Source organism: Dermochelys coriacea, chromosome 4 (genome assembly GCF_009764565.3).
Source record: "Dermochelys coriacea isolate rDerCor1 chromosome 4, rDerCor1.pri.v4, whole genome shotgun sequence".
NCBI classification, from domain to species: Eukaryota; Metazoa; Chordata; order Testudines; family Dermochelyidae; genus Dermochelys; species Dermochelys coriacea.
The window spans coordinates 75,269,135-75,293,982 of NC_050071.1; the positions used below are offsets into that span (position 1 = coordinate 75,269,135).

The 24,848-nt window shown below is 38.0% G+C and overlaps 1 protein-coding gene across 2 annotated transcripts in view; it reads right to left on the reverse strand.

Annotated features, from left to right (window-relative positions):
- Positions 1-24,848, reverse strand: part of GLRA3 (glycine receptor alpha 3) — a 146,340-nt gene that overhangs the window by 109,335 nt on the left and 12,157 nt on the right. For both annotated transcript variants that reach the window (XM_038400909.2, XM_038400908.2), the window contains exon 2: positions 8,216-8,343. In XM_038400909.2, coding sequence (XP_038256837.1) covers positions 8,216-8,343 — 128 coding nt within the window. The remainder of the gene's footprint in view (positions 1-8,215; positions 8,344-24,848) is intronic.

A 24,848-nucleotide genomic window follows, 5' to 3' on the forward strand; every position in this document is an offset into this window, starting at 1 on the left:
ATTCCCTTGGAAGGCTTCACTTCTCTGATGGTTAGAAACCTTAATCTAATTTCAAGTCTAAACTTCCCAATGACCAATTTATATCCATCTGTTCTTGTGTCCATATTGGTACTGAGCTTAAATAATTCCTCACCCTCTCCGGGATTTATCCCTCTGATATATTTAGAGAGAGCAATCATATCTCCCCTCAGCCTTCTTTTGGTTAGGCTAAACAAGCCAAGCTCCTTGAGTCTCCTTTCATAAGACAGGTTTTCCATTCCTCAGATCATCCTAGTAGCCCTTCTCTGTACCTGTTCCAGTTTGAATTCATCCTCCTTAAGCATGGGAGACCAGAATTGCGCACAGTATTCCAGATGAGGTCTCACCAGTGCCTTGTATAATGCTACTAACACCTCCTTATCTCTACTGGAAATACCTCACCTGATGCATCCCAAGACTGCATTAGCTTTTTCATGGCCATATCACATTGGCAGCTCATAGTCATCCTGTGGTCAACCAATACTCCAAGATCCTTCTCCTCCTCCCTTACTTCTAATTGATGCGTCCCCAGCTTATTACTAAAATTCTTGTTGTTAATCCCTAAATGCATGACCTTATACTTCTCATTATTAAATTTCCATCCTATTACTATTACTCCGTCTTACTATTACTATTACTCCATTTTACGAGGTCATCCAGATCCTCCTGTATGATATCCTGGTCCTTCTCTAAATTGACAATACCTCCCAGCTTTGTATCATCTGCAGACTTTATTAGCACACTTCCACTTTTTGTGCCAAGGTCAGTAATACAAAAATTAACTAAGATTGGTCCCAAAACCCATCCCTGAGGAACTCCACTGGTAACCTCCCTCCAGCCTGACAGTTCACCTTTCAGTATGACCCACTGTAGTCTCCCTTTTAACCAATTCCTTATCCACCTTTCAATTTTCATATTGATCCCCATCTTCTCCAATTTAACTAATAATTCCCCAAAATGCCATACTGAAATCTAGGTAAATTAGATCCACTGCATTTCCTTTGTCTAAAAAATCTGTTACTTTCTCAAAGAAGGAGATCAGGTTCGTTTGGCACGATCTATGTTTTGTAAAACCATGTTGTATTTTGTCCCATTTACCATTGACCTCAATGTCCTTAACTACTTTCTCCTTCAGAATTTTTTCCAAGACCTTGCATACTCCAGATGTCAAATTAACAGGCCTGTAGTTACCTAGATCACTTTTTTCCCCCTTTCTTAAAAATAGGAACTATGTTAGCAATTCTCCAGTCATATGGTACAACCTCTGAGATTACAGATTCATTAAAAATTCTTGCTAATGGGCCTGCAATTTCATGTGCCAATTCCTATAATATTCTTGGATGAAGATTATCTGGGCCCCCTGATTTAGTCCCATTAAGCTGTTCGAGTTTTGCTTCTACCTCAGATATGGTAACATCTACCTCCATATCCTCATTCCCATTTGTCATGCTACCATTATCCCCAAGATCCTCATTAGCCTCATTAAAGACTGAGGCAAACTGTTTGTTTAGATATTGGGCCATGCCTAGATTATCCTTAACCTCCACTCTATCCTCAGTGTTTAGTGGTCCCACTTTTTCTTTCTTTGTTTTCTTCTTATTTATATAGAACCTTTTACGATTGGTTTTAATTCCCTTTGCAAGATCCAACTCTACTTGACTTTTTAGCCTGTCTCACTTTATCCCTACATGTTCTGACCTCAATAAGGCATCTTTCCTTGCTGATCCCTCCCATCTTCCACTTCCTGTATGCTTTCTGCTTTTTCTTAATCACCTCTCTGAGATGCTTGCTCATCCAGCTTGGTCTACAACTCCTGCCTATGAATTTTTTCCCCTTTCTTGGGATGCAGGCTTCCGATAGCTTCTGCAACTTTGACTTGAAGTAATCCCAGGCCTCCTCTGCCTTTAGATCCATAAATTTTTCAGTCCAATCCACTTCCCTAACTAATTTCCTTAATTTTTGAAAGTCAGCCCTTTTGAAATCAAAACCCCAGATTTATTTTTGTTAATCCTTCCATTCAGTTTGAACTGAATTAGCTCACGATCACTTGAACCAAGGTTGTCCCCTACAACCATTTCTTCCATGAGGTCCTCCCTACTCACCAAAACCAAATCTAAAATGGCATCCCCTCTAGTCGGTTCAGCAATTACTTGATGAAAGAATCCATCAGCTATCGCATCTAGGAAAATCTGAGCCCTCTTATTATTACTAGCACTTGTCCTCCAGTCTATATCTGGGAAGTTAAAGTCTCCCATGATCATGCAGTTTCCATTAATTTTTACTTCATTAAAAACATTAAAAAGGGCTCTATCCATATCCAAATTAGATCCCGGTGGTCTATAGCACACCCCAAGCACTATCATAGGAGAGGGTCTACTAGTTATCTTCCCCAATGTAATTTTTGCCCAGACGGACTCTGTCTTATCCATTGCATCACTCCTTATTTCTTTACATTCTACCTCATTGATATACAATGCTACTCCACCACCTTTACCTTTATTTCTGTCTTTCCTAAAGAGCACATACCCTTCAATACCTGTAGTCCAGTCATGACTACTATTCCACCATGTTTCTGTTATCCCTATAATATCTGGTTTCACATCCTGCACCAGTACCTCTAGTTCCTCCATTTTGTTACCTAGGCTCTTTGCATTGGTGTAAAAACATCTTAATTTTTGCTGTTTGGCCTCTCTCACATTCTTTACCCAATTAGGCATGGACATTCTACAGCCAGGTAATGTCCTTTATTATCATAGGTTAACAAATGTTCCTGCTTTCCTAAGTGATCCTAGATTGTTTAGTTCTATTTACTAGGATCTGAATCTAAATTTCTTAATATGATAAGTTAATGATACAGGTAAGAAATAAGATGTGAGAGAAAAACAACATTTTAACTAAGTTGGGGTTGATAGCATGTGGAACATATGCCTATATTTTGTCGTTGCACAAAGAAGAAATGGAAAGTAGGGTCGCTTCTGTGATTCAAAACAAGCAGATTATTCTTAGATGGAAGAAACCAAAGGGACTTAAAAATTTAAATTAAGTAAAGCAACTTCAAAGTGGTGTCACTTGCCATATAAGGAATGACTAGGCCAGGTGGGCTAGACTATGCATCCAGTATGGATCTTACTAGATGGTACATGAAATTATTTTAAAAAGAGAAAAGTATGTTAATTTGTATCTAATGAAAATTAGAATTGTTGCTATATTCTAAGTCAGTATGAGAAGTGCCTCTGTGGTAACTGCTAAACTGTTAGGCTTTATTCTGTTTAGATAGTGCAAACCTAATCCTCTCACAGAATGTTGAGAATGGAAGGATTCTCACTTGACACTTCCACATTCAGATTTGGAGATCTATTGTTGACTGGATCACTGTTACTCTGATAGACAGGAAGAGAGCACTCTATTCCCAGAGATTATCAGTATCAGAGTCTCCCTGGGTTGATTTAAAGAGTGAGGAAAAATTACTGCATTATAAGAAGTGATAGCAGGCTTAAGTATATAGAAGATGGAGGTTACTTGCGGGGGGGGGGGCAAGCTTGTTCCTACAAAGCTCTACATATAAGAGAAGCAACATATGACAAGAAAGATGGAAATAGTCAGATTGAACAAGGCTCTTCTATCTCTTCCCAAGCTCCTGCACAAATTTGTTTTCTATATTCTCCAGAATACCAGGATGAGTCAGTTTTATCTTGTTTAACCTTTGAAGAAGAAGTGCTTGCTTCTGTGACTAACTCAGAGTGAGGTGCAGGGAGAACAGGAGAATTCAGGAATGACAAAATGGGGCCAAGTGTCCTTTATGTCAAAACTTTGTTCTTTTTGTGTAGTGTTCCCACTTGACCACCAAGTGATGAGAACAACTAACCCAAGTATTCCAGAACAGCGTATCAGCTTTGAGAAACAGGGAAACACTGATTTTACTATTGTAAGTCAGAGTTACATTTAATACTTAAACATGTACTGTGTTTCCAAAGTTTAATATTGTTGCCCTCTATTGCACTTCAGTGTCTATATTATCAATACTTTCTCAGTGTTATGATGAAATACCTAATAAATAACTTTTGACTGATGTTTTTAAAAATAATGATTGTTTAAAAGTAAACCATTCAATATTAAATTTTATATTAAGTAAGGCATCGTGCTACTGTAAGTTTTCCTCAATCAGCAGAGATGTTGGAAATTATAAATCAGGTATTGACTGTAACGTTATCTGATTAAAATATAACCACATAGAGAATTGTTGCTACCACTGTTATATAATTGCAACAAATCTTATACAAAATGTGTCAAGTAAGGTGTCACTAGAAAAGTTATGATTTGCTAAACATGATTATGCTGTTTGTATGCATGTATCATTTTTATATTTGAAGTAATGAGGATTGGCTCTATACCGGTATTTTAAATATGTTTGCTCCTGTGGAAACTCCCACAAGGTATTTTAGCCTGCACACCTTGAAGGGACTATTCATGTTAAGTGGCCCATCAAGGGACTCACAATGGACCATTTCATCCATGCCTGATGGACTTTCATGTGAATAACTAGAGTACAGGCAATGCCCTTTGCTGTGACTAAGCAAAATCATGCATGGACATGTGACTTGCCCATGTAACTCCAAACACCATTTTTCCACCTGTCCATCATTTTTCCACTAGCTGTGTTGAGCACTTTGTTTAAAACAACGGATTTCCCTCCACATGGCAGAAACTATAAAAGGCCTTGGAAACATCTCCATTTTGCCTCTTTCCTGCTTAAACCTCTGGACTATGATGAACTTGTAACCAAGGGACTGAGGACCTTCCAGTGATTTGGAAGCAATCAAAGACTTAACAAGCCATCAGTTTATTCCATCACTGCTACAAGCCTGATCCAAGAACTTTGCATTTATTGTATGTACTTGATTCCTTGAACCAATTTTAACGCTCACTTTTTCCATATATAAATGTTTAGATTTAGATACTAAAGGATTGGCAACAGCACCATTATTAGGTAAGATCTGAGTTGTATATTGACCTGGGTGTGTGCCTTGTCCTTTGGGATCAGAAGAACCTTTTATTTGATGAAACTGGTTCAAAGATCCACTCATCTTTAAGTCTAGTATTTTTTGTGGTGACACAAGAACCGGAATGCCAGGGGAAACTGCTTTTCTGACTTCTTGTTAGCCAGTGTGGTGAAACAGCTTACTTTTGTTGCTGGTTTGGTATATCTTACGGGAGAATAACCACCAGTTTTGGGGAGTGTCTGCCCTCTTTCTCAGCAGTTTGTCCTGAATTTGGTATTCTCAGTTGTGACCCCTGGAGACACAGTTACAATGACCCATTGCATTATTCCTGAAATAGCTACAGCTCATCCCTTCACATTCCGATGTACAAAAGGCCTGTTCATGACAAAGAGCCGGATCCTTAACTCCTAACTTGTTGAAAACTCTGTATTCAGACACTGACAGCTTTGAATAGATAAGGACTTCAAGATTGGATCCAGATTTGGAAGACAGTGATGCATTCATACCTAGAGCTTTTCATCACAACTGTAGGAGTGGAGAAAACATAACGGACTCCAAAGGCAAGAGTTCCTCTCCTCCTTTCATTGGGTGAGGCACTTCCTATGGTCAATTTTGGCATAGTCTTAAATATTCTATAATTAGAACTAACTTTTACCAGGGATTGTTCTCTTGTATTTTCATCCATACCCAAAGATGTTTCAGAATTTCCATATTTTAGAGTTAGAACTAATATTGGACCTCTTTGAAAATACTGCTTAATCCCTCTCTTCTATTGAACAAAAACATGATTATCTTGTGTATTACTTCACAAACACAAAGCATTCAGAAACAAAGTGTAATTATGAAGATTAAGTATGACATGCAGTTGGTAGTCAAATAATATATTATCTTCAGTGTCTAGGAATTTTAATGAAAAAAGATTCAATTTCCTAGTTATACCAGGGTTGATAGTCTGGGATTTCATACTAGTACTTGTTTCATATTTTAATTGTTGATAAATTACAAAGTCAAAATGGTATGAAGTCCCACTTGTTCTTAGAGTAATAATAGCAAAAAAGTGGCAAAATAGTTTAAGGAGATATTTATTCTTAGCAAAAGATCTGAATCTTTCTTGGCAAATTTATTCAAATTGCTTAGCTGTCTAGAAAATTTACAAAGTACACTTTTAAGAAACAGCAAACCAATGTTGAATTAGGTTTTTGTCTCTTTACATTCAGATGGTTACCAGAAAACTCTCCCAGTCCTTTGAATTATATATTCAAGAAGCACAATACTGAATCCACTAATTGCTAAACATCTGCCCCTTCTACAATATAGCCTCCTCAGAAGATTGTGATTGCATGGTGCCCATGACAAATTCCAAAATACAATCCCCAAAGGAATTGCTGAGCTATAAGATCTTTGCTTTTATATACTCACCCATGGAGCTTTAGAAGATTCAAAGAAAAAGAGGAAAGAGAGATTGCATTGTTTGGTCTTATTTGCCTGAGGTCCTCTTTTGTGCAGTACCTTAGATTTAAAGTGAAGCTGTGCAGCACAAAAGAGGACCTTGGGCAAATAAGACCAGGCAATGCAATCTAAAACTTAGATTAAACTTGAAATTTACATGCTAAAGGGAATAGCTATGGTATATAGTTGAAAACACCTATAATGAGGCAAATAAATAGAAAGATTCCACACACACAGGGAAGTAATCTTTTAAGTGGAACTTATCTGTTGTTGTTGTGCAAGTTCTATTTTACACCCAGGGTTTTTTTCCTCCTAAGCAAGAAGCCAATAGTGTCTATTCTCTGAGGGATGCAATTGGCAAGCAAGCAAGCAAGCAAACAATCTTTAAGGAAATTGTTTTATAGCCATAGCAAACGTATATTGATAAAAATAATACATATCTTTTTGGGTGGTTTGTTTGATGAATATTTTCTATACACATTTGTTATTTAAACTAAGGTGTCGGGCATGTATTCTGAGAAATGTCACCTCTACTCACCTATTGCAAGATCCACATTTCCAGATAGAAGTAGATCATTTGAGATTAGTTTTATTTACTGTTCTATTTTTTTAAGGTTGATTGCCTGGAAAGCAGTTTGACAGACAACTCATTCTTCTCTTGCCAACCAGATTCATTGGGCAAACCGTGACAAAGGAAAGTAAATAAATAGCGTCCAGTACCAATAACTTCAGGGATTTAGCTAGTCAAGTTTCTGAGCACTGGTGAAATTAAAAACATTTTAAAATGCATTGATGAACAAGAGGTGAGACTGAGAAGGGTGGTGAGATAGATGACCTGAGAAGGTAAACATGAAGGGAATCCTGGCTGCTGATTGGAAACGACCTGTGGCAGAAATGGAGATATTTTCTGTAAATCAGGTTATCTTGAAAAGAGAGGACAGAACACCTCCTGAAAACAGGAAAAAAGGCACTAATGAGGAAAAATTAATGCAAAGGAACACTAGTATGGGGCTTTATTTGCAGGAGATTTTTCCCTCCACATACAATCTGCATTTGAAAAGTATTATTTTATTTTACTGAAGGTACAAATGGTTAACTTGATTAAAATATTTTTAAATTGTTTCATAAATTTATCTAGAATTCTTAAATTTTGAATGATTAAGAACCCCCTCCCCAAGTTTCAACATTCTACCTAAGCAAATAGAGGGTCACAGAACTTGTTGGAAGCCTATTAAAAAGGTGACAGAAGACTATTGGTGAGCCATGGGTACAGTCAGTGACAGGAAGAGGATAGCGCCTAATGTTTTCTATCTTAAATGCATTCACCACCTATACAGGATGCTCGTTATAATTAGCACTAGTATTACAGTGGTCCTAGATGCTCTACAGACATACAGGAAGTACTTTGGTACTAATTATTTAGATTCATGCACATCTCTATTTGATTCATGAGCATACACCAGAAATATGAAAAATATGTAGCTGTGAACATCTTGTGTTCCTTTTTGTTCTTTAAATTATACTATATACATATCATGCTAAAATATTAAAAGAATTCTAAACTTTAGTAGCATTTTGGCTACCCAAACTTCAAAGAGCAGACCATGTTTTTGCTGAAATTTGAATGATCAAAGTCAAGCTTAGCTGAGCATGGCTGAGTACATTTGTTTTGCTTTTAAATTTTCTCCAAAACACACATTTACACCAAAGACAATGTTAGATTAAAGTGAATTAGTTTTCAAAATTACCTTTGAAATTTGGTCTGATCCTTGCATCATAGCCTGACATCCTACCCATTAATTTATCCAGGAAATCAGATGGTGACATTGGCATGCTACGAGATCTTGCACTGTCTGTCTCCTTTGTGGCTACCAAACTAAAAACAAAAACAAAACTTTATTAGCCATAATTTCTAGTAATAATTAAGTACCTAACAACATAGTCATTTTGTCCATCAGTAGTAAAGCAGATGAATTCAAAGGTAAAATTGTATTTTTAAATTAAACATTAACAATAAAAGAATTATTTTAATTTGTATATGGGAAAACAGTATGCTGTTATTATATCCATTGTTATATATCTATTTTTTTCTAAATATCTGCCAATCTGCATTGTGATCACATTTTTTGTGTGTTGAGGCTTCTCAAAATTAACCATATTTCTAATCAACCCTAATTGATTTGCTCTACAAAATTGCAATAGTAAATAATGTCAACTACACAAATATCTATAAATCTGGAATGCCATGATTTGGAAAGTGCGCTGTGATTAATCTGGTTAACTGGGTTCTTCATAATGGAAACTTGCATTAGAGAAACTTAGATTGGGATCTTTCATGTTACTTTGAACAGACACACCCCTTTTTTGTACCATTGATTGAATGTTTGATGGTGATATCTATGCAGATGAAACCAGGTAATTCATTGGCAAATTTTATTCCATAATATTATCAATGGAGGTTCATTTTTTCTTTAAAAACAGAAGTGACTACTGCAGTGGAAGAAAAACTTAATGAAAGGAACTATCTTAGGGCAAACTTCTCCTCTCAGGTCCACATGGCAAATGTCATCTCCTATAGTCTGCTCTGTCTAGATATATGAAACTCCCATTGACATCCTAAAGGGTGCTGTGCTCATATCAAGAGAGCAGAATATAAGCACAGAGATTAACCATGGGGATCCTAAAAATATAGAAAAATAAATCAAACTGGTAAGTAAATATATGAAATTATAGATATATAAAATTATTGTAAACAACTGATCTTTGATATATTGTGAAACTATAACAAAGTGTCTGGTTCTAGGATCCTGAGAAAAGAGTTCTTCTGAATTACCCTGATCTCAGATTCTAGGACAGTGCATAGAGAAATAAATATCTTCTGCTGACTCACCCTGACGTCAGACAATTGAGTCCTGTTAATATCAGCTGATTATCAGGTAAGATTTTAAGTGTCTCTTCAAGGCAGAAAAAACTAAGGGTAGGAATGGAAAACCTATAGGAACCTTCAAAATCATTAAAATCTTAGGCTGAGGTTTATGTAGCTTAACAATAAATGAATCCTCAGCAAGGCAGTAAATTTGGACCAGCTTCTGTATGTATACTGCTTTAGGAGAAAATTGGTAATACCAGTTTGTTATAGAAACTTTTGTTTTTTCTTTCAAATGAAAATGTTTGTGGACCCATTTATTTGTCCCCTAATTATTGACTACATGGCTAAAACACGTCTGAGGTCTTTAGTCGTATGTCATTCTCCTGAGTAAGCACTGAAGGATTTTGTTCTTTAAGAATAACTTTGCTTGAGAACATATATTTTAAATAAAATTGTGTGGACAAATACTAGTTGAACAGTAAAACACCTGTTGAATTCAATAGGACCAGAACTGGTACAGCAGGTCAAAAGTGGGGTCTTAGGTCTTGGTAGCTATGCCTACGCTGAAGCTGGCAGGTATGATTCTCAGCCTGGATAGACAGACTAGTGCTAGCACTGCTTGAACTACCACGCTAAAAATATTAGTGTGATGCTGCAGCATGGGCAGCAGCTTGGGCAAGCTGCCCCAAGACTAAGCCCACCCGACCTGCTGAGTCCAAACTCGGGTGACTAGCCTGAGCCACTGCCTGTGCTGCAGCATCCACACTGCTATTTTAGTGCACTAGCTCTGTTCAAGATGTCATGAATCTGTCTAACCATGCTGGGAACCACACCTTCCAGCTGCAGTGTAGTCATTCCCAATGAGCCCTAACTGATATAACTCTGCGTTTGTCTATGTTAAAAAAAACGTTAAGGTTGCAAAATCAAACACTCAAAACTCTTCATAAATGCCAGAATAAAAATGGTCTGTGAGGCATTATGACACAATCTCCAATTATATACTCACATACTGTATTTTCCATAGGACTCCTGCCTCATTTGGTGTACAGAATGGACAGTACACTGAAAAGAATCAGGGTTGTGTAGCAAATGAGGCTGTTGTCTGTAGTATTTCCACCTCATTTGTGGTAGTGGTTGGAAGTCATGTAATGAATGAGACAGGATTGCAGGAAGAGAGAGATCAGCTGTTGGTTGAGGTTTCCATTATGTTGGATTGTAATATCATAAAAACAGCTATTCATGCAGGACTGTCATTGCATCTGAACCAGAAGTGCAAAATTGGTGCCTGCCTTTTATGGATCTAGTATGGAAAAAAAAGCATGGGAATAGCTTCTGAATAAGTGATTTAAATATGATCCCCTATCTCTCAGCTGTAATTTAATAAGAAAGGGTTCAGATTCCAGGTTCTGTTTTGACCCCTTCCTGAAAAGAGAATACTACATCGTATGGATATAGTGAGGCTTAAAGTTTATAAAACACTTTGGAAAAGTCAGAAGAAAAATAATACTTTAATAGCACTACATATTTTCATATACACATGTGATATTACATTAAAGCTTTGTACTTGTATAGTGCCTTTCATGTCAAGATCTGAAAGTTCTTTAAAAACCTGAATTAATCAAATAGCGTAATACCATTGTAACATAGGCATTATTCCTATTTTACAGATGGGCAAGTCATGTACCCTCTCTGGATTTGTTTTCCAAAGATCACACAAGAATTGTGTGGCAAGGCCAACAATAGAATCCAGTTCTTCTGGTTGTTAGTCCTGTGCCTTAAAATCACATATACTGTAGGCCTAGTCATTTTAATAACACCATTGCAGGTCACTTTTACTTATTGTAACACTGGCTAGTGGAGCAGTAGAAAATACTGTTAGAGGCATGGTATTTTTGACAGGAAAAAACAAACAGTACAGAGGAAAAATATAAGGAAATAATGAAATATGTATTGCTCCTGGATACTCCACTGTTAAGAATTCCCCAGTTATGTCACATGTTGTCTCTAAACATAAGCCTCTGTTTGCTAAGCGGCTGCATACTATGAATTTATTCTCCCATCACTCAATATAAATATAGCTCCCATTAGTGTTAATGGGAGCTCAGCACACACATCAACAAGAGAATAATCTTCCCTTCACTACACACAGCTACTGTACATTTGCAGGAATGACCTTCTGCACATCTACAGGGAATACAGATTTTCTTTTATTCTATGAGCTGGTTCTTTCAAGAATTTTATATCTCTCTGGTTCGCCAATGGCCAGGGATATAAGAATTTAGTTTGATCAAAACTTTGTATTCCATGGGGCATTCAAAAGCAAGGTACAAAAGATTGTTGCATAAATTTAAAAATGCAACTTTAAGTCACCAGCATATGAGAGAAATTTAACACTAATTGTTTCTTTCCTAGATTTCCCAGTGCCTCAGCTTTTATTGGAAAGACCACCATTAGGAGTAACAGTGAGAGTAGTTCAGTCTCCATACCTATTCACTTCCTGTTACTGGGACAATCAACATGGGTACTAATTGTGATGGTGGTTTTGTGTCATGGATACTTGTCAGCTGTATTTAAACATAGCTACCAAGCAAACCAGGTGGTAAAAACTTCCAGCTTAGGGCCAGATTCAAACCACTTATCTAGTTATTTATATTTCTTGAAAGTATCTTGGATGTCGGTGTTTGTAAGCTACAGCTGGTCAAATACCTAACAACTGATTTGTTAAATAAACTATTGGACAGAAGGAAAAAAAAGTCAAATAATGAAACTGAAGCATAGTATTTGACCAGTTCTATTCAAAACATAGAACCTTAAAGGGTGGTGGTGAGGGGATTCTCCATCCAAATGACTTGCCACATGAAACAATCCTGACTAGAAAAATGGACTTTCCAACAACATGACAATTACTAAAAAGAAAAGGAGTACTTGTGGCACCTTAGAGACTAACAAATTTATTAGAGCATAAGCTTTCGTGAGCTACAGCTCACTAGCTCACGAAAGCTTATGCTCAAATAAATTTGCTAGTCTCTAAGGTGCCACAAGTACTCCTTTTCTTTTTGCGAATACAGACTAGCACGGCTGCTACTCTGAAACATGACAATTACTGTTGTCCTCTGATCACTCTCTCTCTCTCTCTCTCTCTCTCTCAACTGAATTGTGGTGGCACTCCACTCTTGCAAATAAAGGATTAAAAAGAGCTTGGAGCTTGGGCCCAATTTCATTTCAGTCCCAGCTGAGAAGAAGGGACTCCCTAAAACCAGGCAAAATGCAAAGTAGGAGGAAGACTCTGGAGTGACGGTGGGGGGGGGGTGTTAGAGAGTGCTGTTAGAGAGGCTGGGAATGGCTAGAGGAAGCTCCTCATTAATGTGCTGGGAGGAAGCTGCACAAGGAGAGAGAACTTCAGAGCAGCAGTAGCAGAGGCAGCAGCTCTGTAAGAGAAATTGATAAACGGGGAAAGGTAGGAGCAGCCCAAGGAAGCAGCAAGAGATTGTAAGGAACAATCCTTCCTTTCCTGTTATGAGCTGGATGAAACCTCATTATGGGTTGAGTTAAAATCTGGTTCAAACTGATGCATGAATATGCCCTTCAATTAGATAGTTATAAGAGAAAGATAAAGGGGCCACACCTACAACAAGGCTTAATAGTCTGCCCAGAAACTAGCACCATGTTGGGGGAGAGATTCCGCTGGATATTATGACCAGGTGTGTGAAAGAACGCAAGAATAAAGAGAGAGGCAAGAAAACCAAGCTATAGCCTGTGAGCATGGTATGACCCTGGAAAGAGCTAGAGACAGCTTTTGGGTTGGCTCAAAAGCTTTGGGGCTGGAAGCTAAATTGCTCCTTTTGTTGTGGATTCCTCTTGCATTTGGAGAAGCAGGACTTTGTACATTTCCTATAAAGAAACAAGATTGCATCAAAGAACACCAGACTTCATCAATTCTTCTACTTCTAACTGGAACATTCCCAGTAGCCTGACATTTGACTGACTGCTTGAATCTGAAAAATGGCAACATGGCTAACGCAGTGTTCTTGGGATGGAACTCAGAGGAATGGATGGACCTGGGTTCCCCTTCCTCAGCAAGTAGGGATGTTCAAACTTCAGGAGTATGAGGCAAAGATCAACAGGTCCCAAACAGAGGCAAAGGGCCTGACACAAAGGCCCATCAGATTTTGGGTATTTTATGTTTGTATTTTTCTGCTAATCTGGAAGGGGAACTGAACTTGAAAGATGATCTTGCTGGAGGGCTGGGCCACAGAAACTGCAGATCACCACAGAACCAGAATAGCAGAAAATAGAGGCTGCTAGACTAGAAGAATGCCTGTGCCCTAGTTCAAGGGAGTGTTGTTGCAGTGCGTTCCCCCCATTATGCCATCCTTCCCTTAACAACTGAAAGAAAAGGAGATGAACAATACAGCTTGCCTTGAAGGTCAACAAGACTGGGTTTTGACAGAAAGAAAAAGGGAGAGCATCCCAAAATAAAGGACCTTACATGGAAAATATTTCACCAACATACAACTCTGTTTTGAACCGAGACTGTTAGCTCAAACACCTTGCTGATTCCAATGACAATAAAATTACACAGGGAGAGAGAAGGTCCCTCAAGTAGCCAGGACCCAGATCCTTTAGAACCTTTCAGGTCAACGTCAGCATCCTAATCACCACCTAGAAATTGAGAATTGACTTACTAATGATCTATAAGTACCAACCTAGAAAGACCATTTCTGATTAAAAAGATAAAAGGCACAACAAGATCCAGTGACTGGATGCTGAAATTAGACAAGTTCGGGTTAGAGACAAGGGGCATGTTTTTAAACAGTGAGGTAATTAATCATTGTAACAATTTGCCAATGGATGTAGTAGATTCTCCATCACTTGATGTTTGTAAATCGGGAGTTGAATGCCTTTTAAAAAAAAAAAAAAAAAAAGCTCTAGCTCAACTGTAAGATTTGGGAATGATGCAGGAATTACCGAGTGAAAATCTTTGGACAGTGCTATACATGAGCTCAGACTTCATTATTGTAATAGGCCCTGATGGCCTTAAAATCTAAGGCTCTATAATTGTCAGCTGGGGCAGACTGACTCAGAGTTTAAAAAAGATCATAAACTTGAACATCAGAGATTTAGCAGTGGGCAAAAACTGAGATGTAGATGTGCACATGGTATTTGGACTTACAAATCATGCAGTTAGGTGCTTTATTAAGCTCTAATAAATGTGTCCTATTTCAGGCATATGAACTTCTGAACATTTGTCTGGAAAAGAACATCCTTTACTGCAATTTTGATAGTTCCATTTACCCCTCAAAATATCTGTGAAAATATTGCATCATAGTTGCTGTAGTTCATGCTAAAAGTCTTTTTTGGATCTCTTCACCCCCCATTTCTATTCAGAGCTGAGTACAATGTCAATCTCAAATTTACTGAAAGGGATAACTTTAGGACTCTGTGAGCCATTATACCCCAATTAGTTTCCTCAGAATCTGTCACACCTCTGTTGTGAAGGACAGTATACAAAACTATTAAACAATTTAATTTGTGGCTTCATTGGTAATTTCCTCTTTCTTTTCTGATAAATTACTTCGGTATCGTCTTTTGGAAATTTTATGCCTATATTTGTACTGTGTGTCAATTTATCCACTTCTTTATCATTATGATTTTTATTGTCAGAAAATCATAGTTTCTTTCTCCCCATTAGCATCTAAAGAACAGAGTCTTTGAGCCATTGAAAAAGTTATAAATATTTGTGTTTTAAAGTACAGTGTTGACTGCAGAACCATCTTGTGATGTTGCTGTGCACATAATAATGGATCAATGGCTTTTTCATTTTATTGTTTAGCCTGTTCCTTGGAACAGCAAGTGTAACTCAAGGCTCTGGAGCTATGGGAACTTTATTTTGTGGTTCATTTTGCTCTACTGATCTTTGAATGCTTTTAATACAGTGTATATTAAAAAGGTTTACAGAGCAGCTCAAGGAAATTAGTTACATATTCATGGGGAAGTGACTGTATGCAAAAGCTGCAGCCAGCCATTATGCACTCAATTGCATCTCACAAACAGCAGTACCATAAGCATTTCTGCAAATTAATCTGAGCTGATATTAATTTATTGGATCACTCATGATTAAAATAATTGATTACATTGATTTAATCCCAAGAATACGCCCCTTGATTCTATGGTTGTAGTGATTATAATGGTGACAAAATTCATCAATATAAAATGTGCCTAAGAAAAGAAAACACTTTCAGCAGGCCCTTTTTAATGCAATCCACCTGTCTGATTGCAACTGATTAGTTCTGCACAATCATATTTTTTAAATATCATTCACAGTCAAGCAAACTGATTTGAATCAATAACTGCTGCATAAATAATCTCTAGAGACTGATATAATCAAAGTTACTGCATCATATAAAACTAAACTATGAAGTAACTAGTGATCCATTCTGATAAAAGGCTTGAAAACATCATACAAGAAGGGAGAAAAAGGAGTACTTGTGGCACCTTAGAGACTAACAAATTTATCCGATGAAGTGAGCTGTAGTTCACGAAAGCTTATGCTCAAATAAATTTGTTAGTCTCTAAGGTGCCACAAGTACTCCTTTTCTTTTTGCGAATACAGACTAACACGGCTGCTACTCTGAAACCTGTAAAAGGAGACTCAGTAATAGCAGATATACAACAAAAACAAATGTTATCTACAGTAGAAATAGTCAATATTTAAACCTTTGGTTTCTGACCAACATGCAGATTGGATTTTTGTTGATGTTGATTGGCTACGTGAGGTCTGGGCACCTATTTGACTTTTCAAAGTCCATCTACCCCATCTTGTCAATTGGTGGCTGCATATGTGTGTTGTGTTGAGCCAGCTCTATGCAGATAGCTGGCCCGACAGATGTCAATCCAACTGCCCAAAGAGACCACAGACTTGGTTCAACAGTGAAGGCGCTCAGCCAGGTTTATAGTCAATGAAGCACGATCCTAGCTCCCCGAATCAATGTCTACAGTTACACTAGTACATGCATGCTTGTTACAATGGACTCGGCTCAGTGAACGATGGGGCTTTCCATTCCCTCCTAGGCTATGGAAAGACGCCACCTCTGTGACCCCTCTTTTATACACTGATGCAAACAAGTTACATATTGTCCCTCTGACATGGTTAGTTACCACCCTTTAATTCATACATCTTGGTTCACTCAAAACATCTCTATCCATCACCCTGTCATCCTGACCTTATCTTTCAGATGGATCAGTGTGTCCTTGTATCATCTTTGGGGAGTGTGTTGACACCATATCTTGGTATCACACTGTTCTGGCACTACCCTTCTGGGATGTGTTTACGTGAATACTTAGTGCCTTGGAGTGCTTCTCTTTTTGTAATGCCAGCCCTGTTCTTCCCAAGTTCATGTACTGGATAGCGAACCTGCAAGCAAGCATCTACTTTGTAACAGGGCCTGACTTTTGCTCATATCTTGACTCTTGCTAACTTTGCTTTACCTCAGCAGGGCTTAACTTTTGTTCAGGCCTTAGGCCTTACACCAGGCCTCTCATACTACACCTCATGTCTCAGGCTCTCTCTTTCTATACTCTTTCCAGAGTATACTATACTACAATTCTACAATCAAAGAGAGCAACTTTGGCTAAAAATTGATCATGGATCAATGGTGATATAAAGGCATTAGAAATTAAAAAAAAAACAATATCCCCATAGTGAAGGGAAATAGATAGCAATCAATATAAACTAGAAATTATGAAAGTGAAGAAAATTGATAAGGGAGCCTAAAAACATCAGGGCAAAATCCATGGCTGGCAGTTAAGGACAATTTAAAAGGAGGCTTTTTAATGTATATTAAGAACAAAAGAAATCCTAGCAATAGCATCCCCATTGCTAGATGGAGATGGCAAATTGTTAGTGATTCAGGGGAATGATAAATAATATTTCTGTTCTGTATTTGGAAAGAAGCAGGATGATGTACTTGTATCACATGAGAATGATGACATACACATCAGTCCATTAGTAATGGAGGAGAATGTTGGACAATATCTGCTAGGGAAAAATATTTATAAAATCAGCAGGCTTGGATAAATTGCAGCCAAGAATCAGTAAAAGAGTGGCTGAAAGAGCTCTCATCTTCTGATGTTAATTTTTAATAAAATTTTGAAATATCAAGGAAATTCTAGAAGACAAGAAAAGTGCTAATGTTGTACCAATATTCAAAAATTACATGCAGGATGACCTGAGTAACTACAGGTCATTTAGCCTGAGATCAGTCCTGAGCAAAGTAATGAGAAAAAATGGTACATGATTCAATTAATACAAAAATTAAATGATAGGAATATAATTAATGCCAGTCAACATGCTTTTACAGAAACTAAGTTTAATAAAACTGATTTAATTCTTGCATGAGATTACAAGGTTGCTTGATAAAGGTAACTGCACTAATGTAACATATTTAGTCTGTCGTAAGACGTTTGTCTTAGTCCCACATAACATTCTGATTAAAAAGTTAGCACTATACTAGTGTAAGATCACGTTTTAAATGGATTAAGACCTGGTTAATTGACAGTCTCAAAAAGTAGTTGTCATTGGGGAATCATCACTGAATAGGAGTAGTTCTAGTGGAAAAGATGAGACCCAGGGGGGATATGATAGAGGTATATAAAATCATGAGTGTTGTGGAGAAAGTGAATAAGGAAAAGTTATTTACTTGTTTCCATAATATAAGAACTAGGGACCACCAAATGAAATTAATGGGTAGCAGGTTTAAAACAAATAAAAGGAAAATGGGAAGTATTCACTCAGCACACAGTCAACCTGTGGAACTGCTTTCCTGAGGAGATTATGAAGGCTAGGACTATAACAGGGTTTAAAAGAGAACTGGATACATTCATGGAGGTTAAGTCCATTAATGGCTATTAGCCAGGATAGGTAAGGAATGAAGTCCCTAGCCTCTGTTTGTCAGAGGGTGGAGATGGATGGCAGGAGAGAGATCACTTGATCATTACCTGTTAGGTTCACTCCCTCTGGGCACCTGGCATTGGCCACTGTCAGTAGACGGGATACTGGGCTGATGGACCTTTGGTCTGACCCAGTATGGCCATTCTTATGTTCTTATTGGTTCTACAGGGCTCAGTACAAGGGCTGACACCATTCAACATTGTCATCAATGATGTGAAATAAATATAAAATAACTACTGATAAATATATATAGATGACACAAAGATAGTGAAGTGATGAATAATGGTGGCAGGGCATTCATGTAGGGCACTCATGTAGAGCAATCTGGATCACTTGGTAGTCTGGGTCCATTCAAAGAAAAGGAGTTTTAGTACAGCCAAATGCAAAGTTATATCTCTAGGCACAAGAAGTGCAGGCCATACATACAGAATGAGGGGTTTGGGAACGTATCCTGGAAACAGGATACAGTGACTCAGTGAAGAATTGAGAAGAATTTACAAGAAACTGAAAATAAGCTTCCAGTGCAGTGCTGTGAGAAAAAGGGCTAATGAGATCCTTGGTTGTATAACAGAGGAAGGAGGAGTAGGAAGGTGATTTTATCACTGTATATGGCATTGGTGAGCCTGATACTGGAAAACTATGGACAGTTTTGGTGTCTGTATTTTAAAAAGGGTGTTGAAAAATTGGAGAGGATAGAGAAGAGAGCCACCAAAATTATTTGAGGGCTGGAGAAAATGACTTGGAGTCAGAGACTTAAAGAGCATGATTTGTTTAATTTATAAAATAGAAGATTGACAGGTGATTTAATTAGTCTATGGGTACCTTCAGAGGGAGAAAATCCCAGGAACTAAAGGGCTCTTTAATTTAGTGGAGAAAACCATAACAAGACCCAATGGCTGGAAACTGAAGCCAGACAAAAATCAAATTAGAGATTAGTCACAAATACTTTATAGTGAGGATAATTAACCATTGGAGCAAACTACCAATGAAAGTACTTGATTTTCCAGCTCTTGATGTGTCTTCAAATCATGACTAGATGTCTTTTTGGAAGATATATGTTTAGCAAAACACAAGTTGTTGGGCTCAATACAGGGGTAACTGGGTAAAAGCTAATGGACTGCAAGACAAGACCAGATATTAGACATAGCTGATCTAATCTTTCCTTCTATCCTTAAACACTATGAATCCTCAAGAGTTCTATATTACTCAATTCCTCAAAACATCTTCCTACATTTCCCTGAACAGGAAAAAAAACAACCTACTGGTTTCTGTAGCTAAAACCTGCTCTTAATCCATCTTCCTACCAAAACTGTTCTTGGCCAGTCTCCTACTCCCATTTTGGCATACCAGATACCTTGCTACCCCAAATCAGCATGCTTCCTGAGGAATTGCGTAGGAACTGCTGATGCCATTTCTAAAACATTATGCTTCCTGTGAGAAGACCTCCCATCCTGTCCCCATGCTTTAAAAAAAATAATCAGCAGATCATTTTTTCTTAATGAAGTTGTGCACTACCTGTATTAAGGCAACAGGAAAAGCAGGGCCAGGTACAAGCATATACTTTAACAAAAAATACATTATGGTGGTAGAGAGTTTTAGTCATGATTGCATTTATATTTACATGGGAAGCAGGATTAAAATACTTTTATTCCACACTTCATTAATTGAATTAGATCTCAAAAGTTAACCATGGTTTAGCTTTTCTGCCGTGTTAGTCACTCTATGCTGTGCAGTCAGCAAAAAACAGTGGCTAGAGCTGGCATAGCTAGCCACAGGTATATCACTCTAGCACAGAGGAGCGCTTCAGTGGCATAGAATTGGAACAACAGTATCTGGGCTGTATCTCCATCTATGATTTGTATGGAGCTGATTTGCATGACTGAGCAATTGGGGAAGGGCCAGGGCTTTCCTGCACTCCTTTATCCACTATTTATGTAATCGTCTACTAGGACTATACAGAACTAGTGTAATTTAGAGCAGTTTGAGGGGAAGGGGATGCTGGAAGCAGCTGCCAGCTTAGGGAAGCTTGCAAGGGAGCAGGACCACTGGGATCTGCATACAAACTTTGTAGAGAGGCTATGTCTGTGAGAAGGAAGCCTGGCCCCCTAGGAAAACTATTGAGGAAAACCTCTACAAGGAGAACCTCACCGATCTTTTCCTTCAGTCTCACTGTATGAGTTTCTCTATTGGATACACTACTGGAGCCACAGAAATCGGATTGATATTGCTTTGAATGGCTAAATACCTTTAAATCTTGAGATGATTCTTTTCTGTACAACTGCTCAAAGATTTTGCATGTTTGTACCAAGGTGCATGTTATGAAAAAGGAGTTCATAAGAGAAGCCACACTCTGCATAGATATGCTTTGCCACTGCCTTATCCTGTTAGCTGGTGTTTGCAGTGTAGACTGCCTGGCCTGATGTTCTTGGGTTGAAATCGGAGAGTTTTCCTTCTCCTGAGTATGTGAGTGCATGCTCTCTCTCAACTTTTTTTTTTTTTTTTAAATAATATTTTCCTGAGACTTCTCAAAATTTGTTTTATTTATCTTGCCCCTAAAAATTTAATGTCACTGGTATGCTATACAATGTACTGAACTTACTGATACCATTTGTCAGATATTATAGTGGGTTTATAGCTTTCTGAACTATTCACCTTTGGGGCTGTAATTTTTCCATGTGTTGTCTCAGCCCAAAGGCAGATTTTTTTATTTGGAAAATTTAAAGGGCAGGTATGACTATTGAAACAGTTTGTATAAATGAGATTGCACATGTATCCTTAGAAGAACTGTCTTAATATCAATAATGTGAGGGGGGAAGAGCATTTTTTAAAAAAATTATATTTTAAACCACCTCTTCCCAATTCTTCTCATCCCTGGTGTAGGAGAATGCCGGAGTTGGAAAGTGAGTATCCAGAGCAATGCTATGCTCTAATGATCCCTGCCAGCATAATGGTGCCAAGGGGTTGTTACAAATAAGTACAATTTAGAGCTGCCCCAAAAGTACTGCATGTTGTTCCAGGTGCATTCCTCAGAATCTGTCACTAATATTTCTGTTGAAAAGGGCAATATACAACTATTAAATTATTTACCTTGTAACTTTGTTGGTGGTTTCCTCTATTCTTTCTGATACAATACAGATGTAATTTATTTTGAAAACCTTATACTATACTTTTGCTGAGTGTCAAGTTATCCTCATCTTTGCCATTATGATTTTTGTCAGATAATCATAGCTTTCTCCTCATGAGTATCTGAAGTACAGGTTCCTTGAGCTATTAAAAAGTTTTAAAACACAAACATGTCTAAGTACAGTGCTGACTACAGAACCATCTTGGGGATGCTGCTGTACACATAACAACGGATCAATGGCTTTTTCATTTTATTATTTAGCCTGTTCTTTGGAATAGCAAGTGTAACTCAAAGCCCTGGAGCTATGGGAACCTTGTTTTGTGGTTTTTAATATAGTGTATACTAAAAAGCTTTACAAAGCAGCTCAAGGAAATTAATTACATACTCGTGGGTGAAGTGACTGTACAAAGGCAAAAGCTGCAGCCAGCCATTGTGCACTCATCTGCATCTCACAAACAGCAGTACCAAAAGCATTTCTGCAAATTAATCTGAGCTGATATTAATTTATTGGATCACTCATGATTAAAATAATGATTACATTGATTTAATCCCAAGAATACGTCCCTTGAGTCTATGGTTGTAGCGAATACAATAGTAACAAAATTCATCATTGTTAAATAAAAAGGTACATAAGTAAAGAAAAACACTTTCATTAAAAAAGGGCCTGCTGAAATCAAGCAATCATCTGATTGCAACTGATATCTGATAATCTGACACTATTTTAATATTGTGTTCTGAAAAGCATAGTAGAAAAATTTCTCGCTATGTCAACATCCTCATGTTTGATTCCTGTCTTACAGTCTATCAATGAATAGTGACTGCATGGACACTTACATGAGGCAAGCACAAACCACATTAAATTCTGAGAGAACGGAAGCATAGAAGAAGTCAGAAAAAGAATAGCTGAGAATGAGTTAGGCCCTGAGTAGGTAAAGCAAAGTACTGAAGAGGTCAGAGTTTATACCATAAATAAAGAACATTTAAAACATTGCTGTAGCATTAAACTTGAACCTGCAAAAAAGAAATTCTTAAGGTAGCAAAGTCCCGTGAGATTCCAAAATGTGACAGCCTAAAGTAAGAAATAACAAATGCTAAAAAGAATGGCTGTGAAAGGATCCAAGGTAGTCCAATATAAATGCGTGTTCTGATTATGAATGAAAATCATAAGGACTACACATACCATGAAGGTAAAAGCTGGTTTCAGTTTTACAAAAAAAGTAGAGAGAAATAAATAACAATAAATTTGTAACAAATAACATATCTGGCAAATGTTACCTCTCCTTATTCACAAGAGGGACCTAGTAGATTTGACAAACTCTCACTCTCTGCTGCTGAAGCTCTTTCACTTTGGCCCAGTGAATATTTAATGAGTTATATATATAGAGAGAGAGAGAATGAATGAGTGGCTCTATATAGCCCAGTGATTAGGGCGCACACCTCTGAGCAGGGATGGTGGTTCTAGTCCCTGCTCCAATGACTATTATTTAGAGACAGCGGAACAGTGATTGAGAATGACCCATCCCAGAATACTCAAAAGTCTAGTGTGAGGGCACTCACGTGATGGGGAAGACCTGGGTTCAAATTCCCACTTCACATCAGGCAGAGGAGGGATTTGAACCTGTCTTTCCCATATTCCAGGTGTGTGTTTTTAACCAGCAGTCTATTGGACATAAGGACAGCCTCTGGCCATCCTTTGTGTGAGGCTGGGAGTGTTCAGAGCACACCTACTTGATCAGGTGCCATAGTGGGTGGGGGAATGCCTAATCTGTGAATTCTGTCATAGTTTAGCTGTAAATTAGGTGCTGCGCTTCTTGGTGGTGTCAGGGTTTAGGTGGCTCTGTGAATGCATGTTGGCAGAAATGTAGGTGTCTAGAGGATTTTAATGATTAAAAGTGAGGTGTACTAGGGGTAGGCAGTAGATGACCAGTGAGGTGGTTTTATTATTATTATTTAAAAAAAACACACAGTGGTGCCTAAATCTTGGACTTCTTGACACTTAGGTGCCTAAGTCTTTTGAATCTAGGGCAGAATGTCTGCAAACAGATTGTGGCGTTTGTGGGTAAAACCATTATTCAAAATCTTGAAGTTATTTTGTGAATTTTGTTTATCTTAGGCTATTTCTACACTGCACACTACTTGGGGAGTATAACTACACACTACATGTGGTTTCAACATTGTGGTGTATAGCTACATGGCACTGAAAATCTCTGGCATGGGAATGGCAGTGGGGAAAGCCTTGGCAATGGGGAGTTGCTGGAGCCTTTCCCCACTGCCTCCCACCTGCCAGAGTTTCCCCCACTGCTGGAGCCATTCCCTGTTATAGTCAATTAGTTTGTTTAATCGTTCAATAGAGGATTTATTGTTGTGGTTTAAATGTCAATGTGTAAATGATAGTTTAAGTCGGATAGTATCATAGAAGTATAAGGTTGATAAGCATTTACAAGTGATGAGCATGTATTAGGCTCGTATGCAAAATAAGGCTATAATGCAAGTCCTACACGCTGAAGCCTGTAAGATTTCAGCTTAGCCAAACTAGGCCTAAGGAGGGTTGACATAATTTACCAGTAAATTTACAATGTTATTGTAAAGAATGTACCCAGAGGTAATGTGCAGGGAAAGTATGTGACAATATACCCATCTAGACCATGAGACTGCTGATTGTAAAATCATAGGAAATTCTGCTGTCACTGCAGATTACCATGGTGATGTGCATACATAAATGCTATCAAGAATAAGGGGAACTAAGAGGACAACCTATGAACAGCAGGGCATCCCAAAGTTTACGGGTTGAGGCAGTACAGATAAGGAAAAAGGAGATGGAACCCTTATACATATGTGTAAGGTACTAGGTGTGGTCATAAGAGGATAAAAAGGATTCCTTGGTATGGATAGGCAGGGAAGACCTAAGCAGGAAAATATCCCGTCACTCCCACTGATGACAACCTGTTGAAGGATTCAGGGGATGTAAGTATGAATACAGAGCTGGATATTCTATTGGCTTTCTCAAGTTTTGTATATGTGTTTGTGTCTGTAACATTGATTATCTTATTGGTGAGATTTATATTACACACAAAATTCACTACTTGTAGCTGTGTTTGTGGTCACTGTATGCATTCTTCATGTGCTCCTAATGTTTTCCAGCCTAAGGAGATCCCTCAGAGTGACTCTCAGCTGGTTGATCTTAAAACTGTAGCAGCCCAGGAGATGGTCTCACTCACTAGGAATACTGTGAGACCATACTGTGGTTCAACACAGAATAGTATCAATTCAACTTAAATAAAGGCTAGGGGAGAAACTCTGGCAGTGGGGAGGCAGCAGGACACTACATTGTTAAAATTAGCAGTGTACATGGAGGTGGCAGAATTTGGGCAAGCAGACAGAAATGTAAGGTACATACCCATATGGTTCAGGGATGTCTTTACTTGCCTAAGAAGTGCC